Genomic DNA, 21,196 nt, shown 5'->3' with positions numbered 1-21,196 from the left:
TGCAAGTAAAAGTAATGACAGACATTGAAGTAGAGATGTCACACAGATGTAATAATCTGATAGTATTGATTCACTGCAAACTTGACACACATCAACATATCTTGAAGTCACTCTAATCTGCAATTTTGATGCCATCTTCACACAGTGTTTTGCCAAAGGCAATAATCTTGTGAGCACCTGTGGAGGCTCCACCCAGGCAAGGCATTTAAGCGGTGTTCCACACCTTTATCACACCAATGTTTTACTTGATTTCCCCAGGCCTAGAGTAGCTCACGTGGAACTCGTCATTCATAGCCTCCATGGCCCCACCCAGGTGACTAATTTAAAACCGTGATGTCAATGCCAAAACATGTTACAAGTGTTGTCTTCTAATCATCGCTACAGATTCCTGTTCTAACTCATCTATCTGATCATGAGGTATTCTCTATACAGCACACTAAATCACACCACCCTATTTCCTTTAGGGCACACTACTTTAGACCATCCTATTCCCTATATAGTACACTACTTTAGACCATCCTATTCCCTATATAGTAAACTACTTTAGACCATCCTATTCCCTATATAGTAAACTACTTTAGACCATCCTATTCCCTATATAGTAAACTACTTTAGACCATCCTATTCCCTATATAGTAAACTACTTTAGACCATCCTATTCCCTATATAGTAAACTACTTTAGACCATCCTATTCCCTATATAGTAAACTACTTTAGACCATCCTATTCCCTATATAGTAAACTACTTTAGACCATCCTATTCCCTATATAATAAACTACTTTAGACCATCCTATTCCCTATATAGTAAACTACTTTAGACCATCCTTTTCCCTATATAGTAAACTACTTTAGACCATCCTATTCCCTATTTAATGCACTACTTTAGACCACCTTACTTCCTATATAGTACACTACTTTAGACCACTGTATTCCCTCTATAGTCCACTACATTATACCCCCCTATTCCATGTATAATGGACTACTTTAGACCACTAGCTTAGACCACCCAATTCTCTATAGACCCTTTTTGTGTTAGTAAACAGTGATGAAGTATTTTGTGGGCAGAGCCAAACTGGTGGCAGAAAGTAACAGTAACCTCTTCAGAACACCTAGGAATATGGATCATCTCTAATTATTTTGTAAAGTAAATGTCATATCACAGATATAGAATTACCGTATGTCCCATTAATTCATTAAATGCTTGCATAAATACTGAGTGATGTAAGCTAAACTGTCTAAGCATGACCAATTTGGTTTGTTTGCATGCCAATTCCGCTAGCTAATGTTGCTAACGTTGGTCAATGGTGTTTACCATTCTGAAATAGCTGAGAATTACAGATTTTTTGATTGCTGCTGTTACTGATTTATTGATTTATTGTTAACTACATCATTGATTTTGCCTGTGTGTAATAAACAGTGGACAAAACTTTGCCTGGTATGAAATGAGTGCTGTCTTCAGAGACAAGCATTCCGGGTGATCAGTCCAGTCTGTCTGTTTTATTGCTTGCAACCACAAACATCTGAAATTAGCTTCAAAGGTATTCGACAACGGTTTTCAATAAAAATGAAGGCCATCTTTTTTTTGCATTCCTAGTCTGACATCCAACGGCACAACAATATATTGTTTTTAGCCAAGGATCTTGCCCGTTTCCCTACACTTGTTCCCGCAGTTTCTGCCACCACCAAACTTCAGTGACGTAACCCTGACGGCTACTCCAAATTGGTCTATATAGTCAACGACTTTGGACCACCCTATTCCCAGTGTACTCCACTACATTGTACCACCCTATTCCCAGTTTACTCCACTACATTGTACCACCCTATTCCCAGTTTACTCCACTACATTGTACCACCCTATTCCCAGTTTACTCCACTACATTGTACCACCCTATTCCCAGTTTAGTCCACTACATTGGACCATCCTGTTCCCAGTTTAGTCCACTACATTGGACCACCCTATTCCCAGTTTATTCCACTACATTGGACCACCCTATTCTCAGTTTAGTCCACTACATTGGACCACCCTATTCCCAGTTTAGTCCACTACATTGGATCACCCTATTCCCAGTTTAGTCCACTACATTGGACCACCCTATTCCCAGTTTAGTCCACTACATTGGACCACCCTATTCCCAGTTTAGTCCACTACATTGGACCACCCTATTCCCAGTTTAGTCCACTACATTGGACCACCCTATTCTCTATAGAATGGACTTCTTTAGACCACTAGTTTAGACACCCCAATAGTTTAGACCAACCCTTTCCCTATTGATTCCGTAACCAGAACTTACGCTGATGTTCTCCATGTTCTGAGGTGTCCGATTTTCCAGGTCATGGATGTTCCCGTTCTGTTGTGGACACAGAGAAATGCCAGTTCAGTTCACATTTAAACCTTGATTGCACTACACAAACTACACAGTCAATAGAGGAGGCCTTCTACAGAGAGCTGTTATCAGACCAGGATGACAGACGCGTCACATAGAGGTCAAAGGGTTTTCAGAAAAATACATCTGAGAGCTGGTAAGCCAGTGTTTGTGAGACGATTCCTCTCATTTTCTTGCCTTGGATTATATAATCAAAATCCTTGCAGTTATTAAACATTCCTTTGCCACGGGATATAAAGAATGCTAAACCACTGAACTAAGATTAATGAGCTGAACAATTTAACCTTTCTCTCTTTCTCTTTGTGCTGTAGCTACACAACAAGCTGTAACATTACTTCATCAACAACAAACAGCTGCAGTACACTCTAACACCAGCCCAGCACACAGATTGAACAGACACAGCAACATGTCGGTAGAGCCACTAAGAACAGTAAACTGTAACAATGTACAGGTCAAACATAAGCATCCATAAAGTCTGTCTCAACATACACACAGGTTGGAGCTAATGACCCACTCCTTTAAATATTGGGTGTTTTCTTCAACCTTGGATTAACCAAACAAGCTTGTAAAACGACAGGGATTGATGGGCGGTTTGTTTGTGCCTCCAGCCTAAAGGACATCAGAGGTCAAGGTCTTAACCACCCAAGGCTCCAACGCGGACAACATCCCCTTCATTTTGACAGTCTTTGTTTTTTTTTTACCATGTTTGTTTTCCTCTCGGCGATAACCGTTCTGGGATCACTCGCCTGAACACACTGCCTTGGTTTGAATCCAAGGTGGGAAAATGGAATGCATCTCGTCAGCCGCTTGAGCAAGGCTGTTAACCAATGTAAGTCACACTGGGATGGAGCGTCTACTAAATGACTGCAATGTAAATGTCAGTCTGTGTACACATTTTAAAGAGTCAATCCCATACACTGCTGGCCTCAAATACTGGTTATACTGTAGGCTTCCAAAAACCGATTCACTCAGTAACAGTACTGTCTGACACCTCTGTAACAGTCCGGTCTGTTACTCCAGTAACAGTGGAGTGTGATGCCTTGCTAATGAATATTGAGCTGTGACCACAGGGCCCAACTTATAGTTGGGAGCATATGGATGTCATCATAGAGCTGAGAGCATGGAGGTGTGATCTTATAGTTGGAAGCATAGAGATGTCATCATAGAGCTGTGAGCATGAAGCTGTGATCTTATAGTTGGGAACGTAGAGATGCCATCATAGAGCTGTGAGCATGAAGCTGTGATCTTATAGATGGGAGCATAGAGATGTCATCATATAGCTGTGAGCCTGAAGCTGTGATCTTATAGCTGGGAATGTAGAGATGCCATCATATAGCTGTGAGCATGAAGCTGTGATCTTATAGTTGGTTGGGAGCATAGAGATGCCATCACAGAGCTGTGAGCATGGAGCTGTGATCTTATGATTGCGAGCTTAGAGATGTCATTATAGACCTGTGAGCAAGTAGCAGTGATCTGATCATGATATGGTTTGGCAGACTACTGACATTCAAACAGAGAATTTACTTTAATAACATTATGCCATTGTTATTAGTACAGTTTGCTTCAATTTCCTATTAGAAAGGGCTGGTTTAAGCCTTAATCCCTTAATCATGAAATACTGCCGCATTATTATTTGTTAATGAACCCTGACCGACCAGAGCACCTGAAAACAGGTGGTAAAGTGGTAGCCCGGTTGGGATCGGGTTACTGTGTAAACCAGGTAGGCTATTGTATAACTAATGGGTAAAAGTAATGTGAAGCAGGAACAGGATTCTTTATCCTCCTCAAACAACCAATCAGACAGTTGATATAACAAGCCAACTCAATGTAAACAGAACAATGGAGGATGAATCACCAGGGATGAAATATCTAACAATCCTTTATCGATGTCACCATAGTTAAAGGTCTGAGAGTAATGGGAGGTGGACCAACATTGCCTCACCGAGTAAATACACACTAGAGTCTTTAGCAGAAGAGCCTTTTATTCACCTCTGTATGGGGAATATATTTGATCCCTCAGTAAATAAGATTAAACTCACCTTGGACACAAAAGGCTACCAAGGCGGTTAAGTAAAATATTAGTGAACTAATAAGACCAGTCACCATAGTATTAGATTAGTCCCCTGACTGGAATGTATTAATCCATGAGTCATTCTAAAATGAGGTATTTGGGCGTTGCATTTTAGAAAAAAAATACTTGCTTAGTCACCCATTTTCATTGTTTATTAATATTTTTTGCAATTTATTTAATTGTGCCACCAGTAAGAGAGTGGTGTGGATCTGGGTGGTTGTGGGTTCGATTCCAGGGGGGGCAGTAACAGTAATGAATACACGGACTGCTCCCAAACAGAGGAACATTTTAGATGTAAGATTTTTCCAGAAATGGGAAAAATTTATTATTTTCCAATTAAAGACAGACCCAGTAGTATCTAGCTAACACAGTGGTCTACCTGATCATGACAGGACATAGTAAACCAGAGGATATTAACAGTTTACCTGAGTCATGTCTTCTGACACCTGCACCGATGGAACATCTCCGATGTACATGGCAGCGGGGCTAGCAGCTGCTTCATCAGACTGCCTCCTGCACAGAGCAGGAGGATCACGATCCCCAGAGTTTCTCCCATACGAACTGGAGGCACTGTTATCACTGGAGTTTCTCCTGCGCGGGCCAGGAGTGGAGTCAGTACAGAACTCCGTATGTTCCATGTCCACGGTTCCTGTCACCCCAGCTTCTCCTCCGGGACAACAACCAGCAGGCTGAATCAGCGCCAGGCTCTCCGCCGATAAGTCCATTTCCAGAGGACCAACGTTGACGCCCCTGTAGGAGCCAGCGCTGCGTCCACTAACCACCGACTCCTGGGATGTCCAGCCCATCTGGTCCCCCGAGACGCTCAGCTGGTTCGGAGCCGCCATGCCGACAGGCGCCACAGAGTTAGCAGCAGCTCCCTGGCGCCGGTCTCCCGCGGCGCTGCTGGACGGCGTTGTGGGGTTGCTGTAGGACTGCTGGTCCCTCGGAGGCAGGGGGGAGGCGGGCGCGACATGGAAGGTCTCCCTCTTCACGTGTCTCATGTCTGGGGCGGAGGCACTCATCTTGTTGTCGAGGACATTCTCTGTATGCACCCCTGGCTCGGTGGGACTCTTCCGGCGCCGGCGCATGCTGGACAGGAGAGGTCGGGCGCGTAGCCGCAGGTTGGACAACACGCCGGGCTTCTTGGACGGGGGGTCCATGGTGAGGATGGAGGAGGATAGTTAGGGTGAGGCCGTCTAGGGTTCAACGACCATCACCGAAGACTGCGAAACAGAGAAAAGATGACAGAGTCAGGGCCCAAGAGGGCTGATTCAGGCTGATTGCTCAGTCACACTGGAGGGTAGATTTGGTTGTCCTTGGTCAAAAGAGCCATTGGACCTTTATCAAGAATGTTCCTAACGGCCACAGCACAGCAGGACAGGAAGCTTGACAAGATGTTCTCAGGCTTAGAAAACCCTGCAACCTGACAGGAGGTCTCCCTTGTTAAACTGTGTCCCCACCCTCGAAGGTGGGCTATTCAAAAAGAGTGGTACTAGTTTTCCTGAAAGCCTCTGGACACAGTTCTATCCTTCTAGCCCCTGGACATACAGATGGAAGTCAAATAAAAATTAAAAACACGCTTAGGAACATAAAAGTAGATTATTCCATATAGGAGTACTGTATGATACCTTCAAGCAATGAGCATCCTATCATGCCCTGTGACATGTATAAAAATACTGAGCAGGACCAGGTGACCTAGATTCTGGATCAAGATGGCAAGAGGAAAGGACCTAAGTGACTTTGAAAGTGGGTTCATTATTGGGGGACAGGTGGCAGGAGCTTCAGTCATAAAGACTGCTCAACTGGCCAGTGTTTCAATAGGAACAGAGACTAAAGTTACATAATGTAGATCTATGGGACAAACATCAGTACATAGGGCCGGAAATTGTGGTCGAAAGCCACATTTGATGGCCGTGACACTCGTCCATTACTACAATATGTAAGGAAAAACAGAAGAGAAAAACAGACAAGGGACAAGGCCAATATCAATATTGGATGGTCATGATGTTCAGGCCCTCAGACGGCACTGTATTAAAAACAGACATGATTCTGTAGACATCATTGCATGGGCTCAGGAATACTTCAGAAAACCATTGTCTGTGAACACAGTACTCCGCTGCATCCACAAATGCAAGTTAAAACTCTACCATGCAAAGAAGAAAGCATATAAAACCAAGATCCAGAAATGCCACCGCCTGTTCTGGGTCTAAGCTCTTTTAAGATGGACTGAGGTGAAGTGGAAAACTGTACTGTGGTCAAACAAATCAAAATTAGAAATACATTTTGGGAATTATGGACGCTGCATCCTCTGGGCTAAAGAGAAGAGGGACCATCCGGTTTGTTATCAGCACCCAGTTCAAAAGCCAGCATCCGTGATGGTATGGGGGCCTTGCTTATTTCAGCAAGACAACGCCAAACCACATTCAGCACATATTACAACAGCATGGCCCCGTAGTAAGAGTCTGGGTGCTGAACTGGCCAGCCTGCATTCCAGACCTGTCACCCATTAAAAACATTATGAAACAAAATATACGACAAAGGAGACCCTGAACTGTTGAACAGCTGAAATCCTATATTACACAAGAATGGGAAAACCTTTCACTTTCAAAACTACAGTTACCAAATGCTTACAGAGTGTTGTTAAATTAAGAGGGGATGCAACACAGTGGTAAACATGCCCTTGCCACAACATTTTTTAAACGTGTTGCTGGCATCAAATTCAAAATGGATATGTATTTATCCAAAAACAATCACATTTCTCAGTTTCAACATGTGAGATTTTTTCCCATATGTAGTTTATTGCTGGTAGTCTGTGGACAAAGTCACGCCTGCTAACCCCTAGACAATGAGCAATATGAGCTCATCATAACTATCAGCAGATAATATACAGCAGTTCCCTATTACAGCAGTCATAAAACTTTCCTACAAAGAGGAAGTATGATTTCTGAATGACTTTCATACCACACAAATACACATCCAGTGTTGGGTTATAGTTGTGCTGTTGCCAGTGTCATCTGAATGACTTTCATACAACACCAGACCTCATCCCACACCAATACACATCCAGTGTTGGGTTATAGTTGTGCTGTTGCCAGTGTCATCTGAATGACTTTCATACAATACCAGACCTCATCCCACACCAATACACATCCAGTGTTGGGTTATAGTTGTGCTGTTGCCAGTGTCATCTGAATGACTTTCATACAACACCAGACCTCATCCCACACCAATACACATCCAGTGTTGGGTTATAGTTGTGCTGTTGCCAGTGTCATCTGAATGACTTTCATACAACACCAGACCTCATCCCACACCAATACACATCCAGTGTTGGGTTATAGTTGTGCTGTTGCCAGTGTCATCTGAATGACTTTCATACAACACCAGACCTCATCCCACACCAATACACATCCAGTGTTGGGTTATAGTTGTGCTTTTGCCTGTTTTAGTATTATTTCATCACATTACCCATCCTCCTGACAGAAGGCCTAGTGCCAGTCCATTGTAAATAACTATTTGTTCTGAAATAACTACCTTACGTAGACCCCTGCCTCTCCTCCAGAGCTCTGCCTCCCCTCCAGAGCTCTGCCTCCCCTCCAGAGCTCTGCCTCCCCTCCAGAGCTCTGCCTCTCTTCCAGACCCCTGCCTCTCCTCCAGAGCTCTGCCTCCCCTCCAGAGCTCTGCCTCCCCTCCAGAGCCCTGCCTCCCCTCCAGACCCCTGCCTCCCCTCCAGACCCCTGCCTCTCCTCCAGAGCCCTGCCTCCCCTCCAGAGCCCTGCCTCCCCTCCAGACCCCTGCCTCCCCTCCAGACCCCTGCCTCCCCTCCAGAGCCCTGCCTCCCCTCCAGACCCCTGCCTCCCCTCCAGACCCCTGCCTCCCCTCCAGAGCCCTGCCTCCCCTCCAGAGCCCTGCCTCCCCTCCAGAGCCCTGCCTCCCCTCCAGAGCCCTGCCTCCCCTCCAGAGCCCTGCCTCCCCTCCAGAGCCCTGCCTCCCCTCCAGAGCCCTGTTCATAAGTTCTTTAATTTCTCTATTTTCTCTCTGCAGCAAACTGTCTAAAATTAGGATTCTGAAATCTGGACATAATTTAGTTTTTGGCATATTTTCTATTGTTCCTTTATTTGCTTTTGTTCTTTGTTCCCATCAGCTTTGGCCAAAGCAGCTCTACGGAACACAGTGAGCTGCTGGCAATATTTATGGATTCAATTGAAGTACTAATGCTAGTAGAAGCAGCGTAGTTGATGTGTAGTGTAGTAGTATCATAGTTCTGTAGAAAGTGTAGTAGTAGCAGTGGCAATACCAGTAGTAATTAAAGTAGCAGTAAAAGTTGTGTAATAGTAGCTATAGTAGTAGTACTAGTATTAGTATTATGAAAATGAACTTGCAGTGATGTTCTCCTTAAAAACTGGACTTCAAAACTGCTCCTAATTTCCTTAAAAACAAAAGGACAAGGTTCGTAAGAGATAAAGCTGTTTGGAATACTCTGAATGTTTTAGCAACATAGTGAATCGTATCTCCTGAGAGTTAGTGTGACATCTGTCATTGGCAGCCAACCCAGAGGAGACTATGGTCAATGTGAACATGCACACACACGATAAGATCTCAAAGCCGGAGTGTTAAGAGCAGAACTAGAGCCTAACATGAAGAGCAGAGCTTCCTCGGAAAATAAAAACATTCTGACTGAATGATTCAATTGAATTTAACCACCAAAATATGTTCAGTTTTAAAAACAGTTTCAACGTCAATGTCAACTTTATTTATAAAACAACGGCCATTGTGCTGTACAGGACTAAATATCAAAGTATCCAAAATATAAGAAATGTACAGGTAAACAATTACACAGACACACATAACAAGACAAACAAAATAGCAGATTCAAAGCCAGAGTAAAAAGGTGCGTCTTTAGCAATGACTTAAAAGTGTATATAACCTGGGCGTTTCGAACATGCAGTGGTAGGCTATTCCAGAGGATGGGACCACCCACCACGAAAGCTCGAGGAATACGACAACACATCTGAATACAGGAGAATGTCAAGAACACACACAGTCTATTTCCAGGTACTGAACTGTGAGTCTAGATCAGGCTTGTTATAGAAATTCCCTGCCCGAACTGATCTAACCCAACCCAACACTATTCTAACCATATAGCCCCTAACCCAACACTATCACAACAATACAACGCCTAACCCACTACTATAACAATAAAACCCTAATCCAACACTATTACAACAAAATAACACCTAAACAAGTAATCCTAACACAACACATAAATGGTTAGAGTGTTTTATTACGCCAAACCCAACATTATTTATGCCATGTATACCTAACCCAACACTATCCCAACCATGTAGCCCTGCACCAATATGATTAAATTAGTCCTAAAACAACAATATTTAATTATCCCAAACCCAACCATGTAGCCCTTACCCAACATTATTTAATTAGCCCTAACCCAACATTATTTCATTAGCCCTAACCCAACATTATTTCATTAGCCCAAACCCAACATTATTTCATTAACCCTAACCTAACCCAACACTATTCAAACAGACACTATTCCAACAGAATGTTATTCACTACATTAACACCATTCATCTCAACATTCACGCAACCTGTGGTCAGGACAAAAAGTTCAGATATTTGCTGTATATGAATACAGAGCCATATTTCCATTAAAATTAAACCTTGTATTATTACTGGATCTGAAAAGTGGTTCAGTAGACTGATTATACTGCTGTCAGTCAGGATATCAAAATATTTCTGCCATTGTAACGAATGAATGACAGAAGGGCAACATCAGGATATTTCAGCCTCTCATTAATGCCACCTTACCACTGACACTATCTTACCACTGACACTATCAAGTTTCAAGGTTTATTTGTCAACTGCACAGAACAACACAGCGTCATCCTGCACAATGTAATTATGATATGGCACCCCTGAAATCTACATACTGAGAGTTAAGGAGAAGAATATACAGGTGCTGGTCATAAAATTAGAATATCATCAATATTCTAATTTTACACAGACTGATATATTTCAAGTGTTTATTCCTTTTAATTAAGATAATTATAACTGACAACTAATGAAAACAATAAATTCAGTATCTCAGAACATTAGAATATTGTGAAAAGGTTCAATATTGAAGACACCTGGTGCCACACTCTAATCAGCTAATTAACCCAAAACACCTGCAAAGGCCTTTAAATGGTCTCTCAGTCTAGTTCTGTAGGCAACACAATCATGGGGAAGACTGCTGACTTGACAGCTGTCCAAAAGACGACCATTGACACTTTGCACAAGTAGGGCAAGATACAAATGGTCATAGCTAAAGAGGCTGGCTGTTCACAGAGCTCTGTTTTCCAAACACATTAATAGAGAAGCGAAGGGAAGGAAAAGATGTGGTACAAAAATTTGTACAAGCAATAGGGATAACCGCACCCTGGAGAGGATTGTGAAACAAAACCCATTCAAAAATGTGGGGGAGATTCACAAAGAGTGGACTGCAGCTGGAGTCAGTGCTTCAAGAACCACCACGCACAGACATATGCAAGACATGGGTTTCAGCTGTCGCATTCCTTGTGTCAAGCCACTCTTAAGCAAGACACAGCATCAGAAGCGTCTCGCCTGAGCAAAAGACAAAAAGGACTGGACTGCTGCTGAGTTATGTTCTCTGATGAAAGTAAATTTTGCATTTCCTTTGGAAATCAAGGTCCCAGAGTCTGGAGGAAGAGAGGAGAGGCACAGAATCCACTTTGCTTGAAGTCCAGTGTAAAGTTTCCACAGTCAGTGATGGTTTGGGGTGCCATGTCATCTGCTGGTGTTGGTCCACTGTGTTTTCTGAGGTCCAAGGTCAACGCAGCCATCTACCAGGAGGTTTTAGAGCACTTCATGCTTCCTGCTGCTGACCAACTTTATGGAGATGCAGATTTCATTTTCCAACAGGACTTGGTACCTGCACACAGTGCCAAAGCTACCAGTACCTGGTTTAAGGACCATGGTATCCCTGTTTTTAATTGGCCAGCAATCTCGCCTGACCTTAACCCTATAGAAAATCTATGGGGTATTGTGAAGCGGAAGATGCGATTCGCCAGACCCAACAATGCAGAAGAGCTGAAGGCCACTATCAGAGCAACCTGGGCTCTCATAACACCTGAGCAGAGCCACAGACTAATCGACTCCATGCCACGCCGCATTGCTGCAGAAATTCAGGCAAAAGGAGCCCCAACTATGTATTGAGTGCTGTACATGCTCATACCTTTCATGTTCGTACTTTTCAGTTGGCCAACATTTCTAAAAATATTTTTTTTTTATTGGTCTTAAGTAATATTCAAATTTTCTGAGATACTGAATTTGGGATTTTCATTAGTTGTCAGTTATAATCATCACAATTAAAAGAAATAAACATTTGAAATATCAGTCTGTGTTTAATGAATTAATATAATATACAAGTTTCACTTTTTGAATGGAATTACTGAAATAAATCAACTTTTTGATGATATTCTAATTTTATGAGCAAAAATATAGCCAAACAAAAAATAGTTAAAATCCCAGAATTACCTCAGAGGCACAAAATCATTCAACTTTAGAGAACTGAGACCGCATCTGGTGGCTAGCGCTTCTGTGTGCCAATACTAATATTGGATAATACTGTAACTTCTGCAAAAGAGCTTGCAGTGTGTCAGTCAGACAGCAAAATGCTCTGCAGTGTGTCAGTCAGACAGCAAAATGCTCTGCAGTGTGTCAGTCAGACAGCAAAATGCTCTGCAGTGTGTCAGTCAGACAGCAAAATGCTCTGCAGTGTCAGTCAGACAGCAAAATGCTCTGCAGTGTGTCAGTCAGACAGCAAAATGCTCTGCAGTGTGTCAGTCAGACAGCAAAATGCTCTGCAGTGTGTCAGTCAGACAGCAAAATGCTCTGCAGTGTGTCAGTCAGACAGCAAAATGCTCTGCAGTGTGTCAGTTAGACAGCAAAATGCTCTGCAGTGTGTCAGTCAGACAGCAAAATGTTCTGCAGTGTGTCAGTCAGACAGCAAAATGCTCTGCAGTGTGTCAGTCAGACAGCAAAATGCTCTGCAGTGTGTCAGTCAGACAGCAAAATGCTCTGCAGTGTGTCAGTCAGACAGCAAAATGCTCTGCAGTGTGTCAGTCAGACAGCAAAATGCTCTGCAGTGTGTCAGTTAGACAGCAAAATGCTCTGCAGTGTGTCAGTCAGACAGCAAAATGTTCTGCAGTGTGTCAGTCAGACAGCAAAATGCTCTGCAGTGTGTCAGTCAGACAGCAAAATGCTCTGCAGTGTGTCAGTCAGACAGCAAAATGCTCTGCAGTGTATCAGTCAGACCGCAAAATGCGTCAAGAGCCCCATAACAGCCACCAAACACACAGTGACTTCCCTGAGGCCCAGTCTCAACTGAATTGCTATAGCCTAACACTGGGACTGAATTAAGTTTTCTGGTACTAAAGAAGGGACTAGCGTGTTGAGGGCCGACACCTGCTCCTACGAAAAAAGGCTACTATAATCCTTAACATCCTTAAACAACAGAAATCTGTAAGCAGGAACCTGCTCAACAATACAGCCGTCCAGAGAATAGATGTGGAAGTAGCAACATGTTCCACTAAGGCCAGTTCCAATACTGAAATATCTGTTGATATCCAGATCTTATATGACTTTTCAGAGATAATGTGTGTTTGTTAGAGAGCAGTGAGCCGATAATCCAGGAGGGAGGGCCTTGGCTCCGTATTCTGACCCAGATGACGGGATTACAGGAAAAGGACTAAAATGTTCCAGGAATGCAAAAAAGTGTGCATTATGGAGGAAGGAGGGGAGCAGGGAACCGAGTGGAGGGTGAAGGAGGGGTAGACTGTGACCTCTTTCCGTTCCAAATGGCACGATATTCCATATCTAGTACACTACTTTTAACCAACCTATGCCCTATTTAGTACACAACTTTAGACCATCCTATTCCCTATATAGTACACAGCTTTTTACTACCCTAGTCCCTATATAGTAACATTGATACCAAATAGCAGGGCAAGTAAACCTGGGTCTCTGACGTGAACGGCAAACACTTAATGCTGCAAAAGGATTAACCCACTTGTAACAGAACTTATAGCAAGAAGAACTATATAATCTAATAAGGGAGGGTAGAGCTTGAATTTACCACATGAATAGCACTGCCATACCAAAACAGCCTTCAGTGTACAGATTATAAACAGAGTCATGAAATGTTCACATTTATTTGTGGTTTTCCCAAGTCTACACAAGTAAAGACATGTCCTCTGCACACAAATGTACATGAGCTGAATCGATGTGCCTCCCACTACAACAGGGTACCTAAAACGTATGCTTGTGGCACACCAAAGCACAGCTCCACATGCCCAATTTAAAACCATTCTACCTTAACACAATGAGCTCTATAGGACAGGTAGTTCACAAACACAGATACACCCCAATCTGACCCACAACAGAATGTGTCAAAGAACTTCAGTGTTGAGGCCTGATCGCTCTCAATATTAGTATATTGTAAAACATCAGCAGGAAGTTGCAACATCCTTATCTCTGCAATCTGTACAGTTGGAAGTAACTAGTGATCAATACAACAACAAAAAAGATATGTTTACAGCAAACACGGTTCACTAAAAAGCATCTGAACAGCAGAAATGAAGTTAGTATTTTCCAGCATTAATTCTAAATATTATAGGTTGGCTGCTGATCTTATGAATGTACATTATCCAAAACATGATTACAACCTTTACTAATCATAATAACTGGCCCTTATTCAACTCAGTCGTTAAGCTAACTGCTGGAATCCAATGGATGGGGGGGGGGGGGGGAGAGAGAGGGAGAGAGGGAGAGAGAGAGAGAGAGAGAGAGAGAGAGAGAGTGAGAGAGAGTGAGAGAGTGAGAGAGAGAGAGAGAGAGAGAGAGAGAGTGAGAGAGTGAGAGAGAGAGAGAGAGAGAGAGAGAGTGAGAGAGAGAGAGAGAGAGAGAGAGAGAGTGAGAGAGAGAGAGAGAGAGAGAGAGAGAGAGAGAGAGAGAGAGAGAGAGCGCTAGCTACACTAATCCTACAAAACAGCTTCTGTCATCACTCCATCCGGCATGCAGAACAAGGCAGTAGAGTCAGGAACAACCCTACCGTCTAGATGGCCCAAAGCAGAGGCAGAGTCAGGAACAACCCTACCGTCTAGATGGCCCAAAGCAGAGGCAGAGTCAGGAACAACCCTACCGTCTAGATGGCCCAAAGCAGAGGCAGAGTCAGGAACAACCCTACCGTCTAGATGGCCCAAAGCAGAGGCAGAGTCAGGAACAACCCTACAGTCTAGATGGCCCAAAGCAGAGGCAGAGTAAGGAACAACCCTACAGTCTAGATGGCCCAAAGTAGAGGCAGAGTCAGGAACACCCCTACAGTCTAGATGGCCCAAAGCAGAGGCAGAGTCAGGAACAACCCTACAGTCTAGATGGCCCAAAGCAGAGGCAGAGTCAGGAACAACCCTACAGTCTAGAGGGCCCAAAGCAGAGGCAGAGTCAGGAACAACCCTACAGTCTAGATGGCCCAAAGCAGAGGCAGAGTCAGGAACAACCCTACCGTCTAGATGGCCCAAAGCAGAGGCAGAGTCAGGAACAACCCTACAGTCTAGATGGCCCAAAGCAGAGGCAGAGTCAGGAACAACCCTACAGGTCATTTGACTTGGAGGCAGAGTAAAGTCGGGAAAATCTTACAGTTCAGTTGGCTCTGAGTAAAGGTAGAGTAGAGTCAGGAAAACCCTACAGTTCAGTTGGATATGAGTATAGTCCGACTAAAGTCAGGAAAACCCCACAGTTCAGTTGGCTCTGAGTAGAGGCAGAGTAGAGGCAGGAAAACCTTACAGTTCAGTTGGCTCTGAGTAGAGGTGCAGTAGAATCAGGAAAACCCTACAGTTCAGTTGGCTCTAAGTAGAGGCAGAGTAAAGTCAGGAAAACCCTACAGATCAGTTGGCTCTATGTAGAGGCATCTGTCCCATTATCTGGGGAGTTTGCTGTCGCCACGGTGCAGGCTAACAGCTTACCCAATGGCTTGCTATGAAGTGCACTGTTTTAAACCACAGCCCTGTGGAGGCGTGTCCTACACTACAGGGTGCCATTTAGGACAGAGGGAAAACAGGGTCATAGGTCCGGGTCAGGGACTGCCATTAGATAACACTCTAAGCAGATCAGAGCAGTCTGAAAAACCAAAACATTAACAGGTCACTACAACACACAGAGAGGGAGATGTGAGGAGTGAAGAGGATAGGAGAGCAGAGGTGAGGAGAGCAGTGGTGAAAACAGGAAAAGGAGAGGTAACACAAATGTTATTAAATGCCTTGTTGAAATGCTAACAATGCTAGTTAAAACTGTGGTATTTTTCATGGGAAATGCATGAATGAGCCAGATACAGTTTCTATTAGTCTGCTCTGTAGATTCATAACAAAACCTGAGGTTTGTCTGGCAGCTATGACTGGTGAAGGCAAGAAGACAAAGGAGTTTGGATGAAACATCGTTCAGCAACCACAGCTAGGACAACTCCCTTTCACTTCACATGGAACTGGCATTAAAACTGGCCCTAAAGAACGAATGGCTGTTAGCCACACTGAATGTGAACAACAATACCATAGCATGAGATGCCGTTGTATAAACATTATGATAAACTAGGAGTCACAAAACAGTTTGTTTACAGGAAGTTACAGACGGTCAACAAATAAAATCCAGTGCCGTGAGACGGGTAGAACTCTGGAACCGTTCTCAACTTCAGGCTATCGTATACTCTCAGAACAAGTGTGAACCCAAAAGGGTTCTTTAGGCGTTTCCTTACAGAACCTTTTTTCACCATTCTAGGTGAAACCATTTTGGGTTCCATGTAGAACTCCTTTCACAGAGAGTTCTGCGTGGATCCGACTGGGGTTCCACTTGAAACCAAAGGTCTCCCCTTGTAACTAAAAAACGGTTTTCTTACAGGAATGGCTGCAGATCATTTTCTGAGAGCGTAGCAATGTTAAACGTAAATGTTAAACCATAAATGTTAGAGTTAAAAGTTAAATAATAAATGTCAGAGTTAAAGGGGCCCTATGCAACTTAATGCCACCTATCAGCAGTGAGTTGTATATCAGTTCTATAACTCCATTGGGGTGTGACATTGTCATTATTTTGAGCATACTGACCTGTTTGAAGCAGTGTTACCTCCAACCATCAATACTCGAACAATGAACACAGACTTTCGTTTCAAATGGGGTTAAAGTTGATGGGCCCTTTCCATAAATACGGAACACAGAATAAACAGCAGTAAACCGCTAAACGTCATCTGGGCTATCTATTGGTCAGATGCATTGCCACATTTCAGACACTTGTTCTAACGAACATGAAACCATAATCGTGCTAGCTAGCGCTAGCTGGAAAACAAAATGTGCAATATAATTGCTTCTTCCGAGCAATATTCGCTTATGCATAAGGTTTAGTAAAACAACCCACAATGCATTTAGTTTTTTTTAACATTTTGCAGAGAACACCAAGTTGTAACACAATCTTCCTGCAAGAAATGGAATCAAGGAGTGTCTGCCCGGACACTACTTAGCTTGTTAGCATCTTTGTCTTGACCAAAGACCTTGGAGAAACTTTCCTAAAATGTATCTGCACTCATACAAATAGAATAAACAACCACATTGAATGATTATCTACAGAGTATAATTGTTTCTCTGTCATCAATCTAGTAACTTACACATAGATTTTGTTGACTATCTAGCCAACTAGCTAAATGAGGCGATGTAATCTACATGTCAAGTAGAAAGGTACAAACTTCACCTCTGGCCATCAAATGCAAATTTTTGCCTAGTTTGTCTTATGCTTGCATTGCTTCTGTATATTTACATTTCTGGAGCGTTCAGTGTAGGCTACATGAACCCAAACAAAGCTTGTCATTGGCCTTCACCTCACACACCTTCAAGGAAGTGCACGCCTACAAATGTCCCAGCCTTCCACGTTTTACTTGCAACCATGGCACTGGGGATAGTGTCAGTCCTGACACTCTGCCAGAGGCTGTTTTTTTGTTAACTGATGGTATATAAGGGTTATTATTTTAAATAGAAAATGCTGCATAGGGCACCTTTAAATGTTTGTGTTGTCAAAGACAGGAGATTTGCTGAAGCAGGTCCAGGTCTGTTAACATTACAGACATTGGGCAACCTTTGGCTAACATGTCATCTGAGCTATTTCCTGATCAGTATGTGCTTGTGCGTGTGTGTGTGTGTGTCTGTGTTTGTAGTACGCGTGTGTTTGTCAATGGGCATATGTGTCAGTATGTGTTAGTTTGCGTCAGGGTGAGCTCTCATGCAATGCACCTCTATGTCAGGAAGTCATGTATACATACTGGACAAACCTCAGACTCAATCATATTCTAAGATGTTCAGAATACAGAATTTACAAGAGAATGGTATCATAACTGAATTAATTGGTTCCTTAGTTACTTGATGATTTTAAAAATGTTTCAAAGTTATTGTTGGAGAGTTATTGGCAGTCGTTAAGACAGACATTAGGCTACATTTTATTAATGTACAGTATGACCATTGATCACATTCCATTTTATGAGATTTTACATTATCTAGTTATAGGTGACAGAAAATGTAACATAATCTTATTGCTGGAGAAATCTATGTGCATTATCTTATTACAGGTGATACCTATTTTACATTATCTTATTACAGGTGCTACAAGTGTGGATATTCTTATTACAGGTAACACCTATCTTACATGATTTTATTACAGGTAACACGTATCCTACATGATCTTATTACAGGTAACACCTATCCTACATGATCTTATTACAGGTAACACATATCCTACATTATCTTTTACAGGTAACACGTATCCTACATGATCTTATTACAGGTGACACGTATCCTACATTATCTTATTACAGGTAACACGTATCCTACATTATCTTATTACAGGTGACACGTATCCTACATGATCTTATTACAGGTAACACATATCCTACATGATCTTATTACAGGTAACACATATCCTACATTATCTTATTACAGGTGACACGTATCCTACATTATCTTATTACAGGTAACACGTATCCTACATGATCTTATTACAGGTGACACGTATCCTACATGATCTTATTACAGGTAACACGTATCCTACATTATCTTATTACAGGTAACACGTATCCTACATTATCTTATTACAGGTAACACGTATCCTACATGATCTTATTACAGGTAACACGTATCCTACATTATCTTATTACAGGTAACACATATCCTACATTATCTTATTACAGGTGACACGTATCCTACATGATCTTATTACAGGTAACACATATCCTACATGATCTTATTACAGGTGACACGTATCCTACATTATCTTATTACAGGTGACACGTATCCTACATGATCTTATTACAGGTGACACGTATCCTACATTATCTTATTACAGGTGACACGTATCCTACATTATCTTATTACAGGTAACACGTATCCTACATTATCTTATTACAGGTAACACGTATCCTACATTATCTTATTACAGGTAACACGTTTCCTACATTATCTTATTACAGGTGACACGTATCCTACATTATCTTATTACAGGTGACACATATCGTGCCGGTGTGTTCATGCGATGTTTGTGGAAGCCCTTTCTGTATCCTCTGGGCTAAGTCACTTCCAAATGACAGACCACTGCATGACCCCAAACTGTGCCAACGCCACATCCCCCTGACCCCACACCTGACCCCACACCTGACCCCACTCCTGACCCCACACCTGACCCCACACCTGACCCCGACTATCCAGGTCAGTTGCATTAATGACATCAAATCGCAGAGCTGAGTTTCCTGCAGTTAAACTGTTAAAAACTGATATTATTCTGTCTGGCTGCATCATCAGCTAGGTGCACCCATGTGACGAAACTAGATGGATCCATGTGCCCAAACTAGATGGCTCCATGTGCCAAAACTAGATGGATCCATGTGCCAAAACTAGATGGATCCATGTGCCAAAACTAGATGGATCCATGTGCCAAAACTAGATGGATCCATGTGCCCAAACTAGATGGCTCCATGTGCCCAAACTAGATGGATCCATGTGCCAAAACTACATGGATCCATGTGCCAAAACTAGATGGATCCATGTGCCAAAACTAGATGGCTCCATGTGCCAAAACTAGATGGCTCCATGTGCCAAAACTAGATGGCTCCATGTGCCAAAACTAGATGGCTCCATGTGCCAAAACTAGATGGCTCCATGTGCCAAAACTAGATGGATCCATGTGCCAAAACTAGATGGATCCATGTGCCAAAACTAGATGGCTCCATGTGCCAAAACTAGATGGATCCATGTGCCAAAACTAGATGGCTCCATGTGCCAAAACTAGATGGATCCATGTGCCAAAACTAGATAGATCCATGTGCCAAAACTAGATGGCTCCATGTGCCAAAACTAGATGGATCCATGTGCCAAAACTAGATGGCTCCATGTGCCAAAACTAGATGGCTCCATGTGCCAAAACATTGCATCTCTAAACATGTACATCATCTGCAAATTGATGTATAAGATATCAAACCATTACACCAAGTAAATGGACAGTTCATGTAAATGTACATGCACAATAAGACTGTGATTCAGAGAATTACAGGACAGGTGTCCTTCGTGAGTACTAGGCCATCCACAACCATGGACCAGCATATCTGGTTGTCCTCCAGGCCATTCAGGGAGGTGGTTCCTTGGCTGTGGAACACAAAGTATCTGGTCCTGATTAAGACAGCTTGGAGACGGAGTTCTTCAGAAAAGCTTCAAAATGATCATTTTAAAACTTTTTTCCCTGTCTGTGATCTGGACACAGGCATACAACTTTCAATTATCGTCTGCTTGCAGTGTAATGAGTTTTGGATTGCATTTATTGTTTTTGTATTTATGCACAATTATTGACAAACCTGTTTTAGAGAGTATACCTCCACAGCAATCTTGACAACTACATTCCTAAATTCCAAACATATCTCCGGCATTTGAAAAATAGACTAAAGGCTTCATATAGGATACAGATTGATATTCACCTACAGACTGTTATTACATTTCAGTAGTTCGGAAAAGTTTTACACAACATTTATAAGTCGATAACGTCTCCACTTCATCAGCTAATCAGCACAGCAGCTAAAAGTTCACATCTGTCTTGCACAGACTCGTGGAAGGCAAGTCCAGGTAACTTTCCAACCATACGGATCAAATATAAGAATATTAATAAACATGTACCTTTTCTTCAATTATGTACACGTTCGCGTTCTCAATCGTCTGCGTCCCATGCACGTCAGGGTTGCGGGATCAGTTTATTGAAGCGAGAAACACACATCTGTTCTGCAATCTCCGTCAGCAAAGCGGCGCTTCAGAACAAGCCACTGGACTTCCTCTTTGAAAACGTGAGCGCGCCATGGGATGGAGCGCGCGAGGAATTAAAGGGTGGTGACGCTGACGGTCGAGGTTCGGCCGACATAAACTAGTTTATAATATCACAAGGCCTTCATTATCAACTTAATCTTAACTTAATTGGGTTCGAATGCAGAAACGCAGACACGTTTCTGATTACGGGTCTGCAGAAACGCTGACACGTAAATGATCTAGGGCCAACCCCAGTAAGTTCTAGATGAACCGTGGTTTGTCTATTTTAATTAAAACACATTCATGACATGCTTCTGACCAAAAGTACCATCTATCCAAATCCGCTAACAAAAAA

General features: G+C 42.7%; 1 protein-coding gene across 6 annotated transcripts in view; it reads right to left on the bottom strand.

Moving 5' to 3' along the window:
* Positions 1-20,859, bottom strand: part of mctp2b (multiple C2 domains, transmembrane 2b) — a 58,220-nt gene extending 37,361 nt beyond the window's left edge. For all 6 annotated transcript variants that reach the window (XR_003777260.2, XM_029114106.2, XM_029114107.2 and 3 more), the window contains exons 1-3: positions 20,719-20,859; positions 4,882-5,679; positions 2,293-2,349 (exon numbers count right to left, since the gene is read on the bottom strand). Coding sequence is in view for 5 of the 6 variants with exons in the window: in XM_029114106.2 (XP_028969939.2) it covers positions 2,293-2,349; positions 4,882-5,616 (792 nt within the window). In the remaining variant the exon portion in view is untranslated. The remainder of the gene's footprint in view (positions 1-2,292; positions 2,350-4,881; positions 5,680-20,718) is intronic.
* Positions 20,860-21,196: the final 337 nt, after the last annotated feature.

The sequence above is a fragment of the Esox lucius genome, chromosome 17 (genome assembly GCF_011004845.1).
Source record: "Esox lucius isolate fEsoLuc1 chromosome 17, fEsoLuc1.pri, whole genome shotgun sequence".
NCBI classification, from domain to species: domain Eukaryota; kingdom Metazoa; phylum Chordata; class Actinopteri; order Esociformes; family Esocidae; genus Esox; species Esox lucius.
This window is presented reverse-complemented; position numbering and strand designations above follow the sequence as displayed.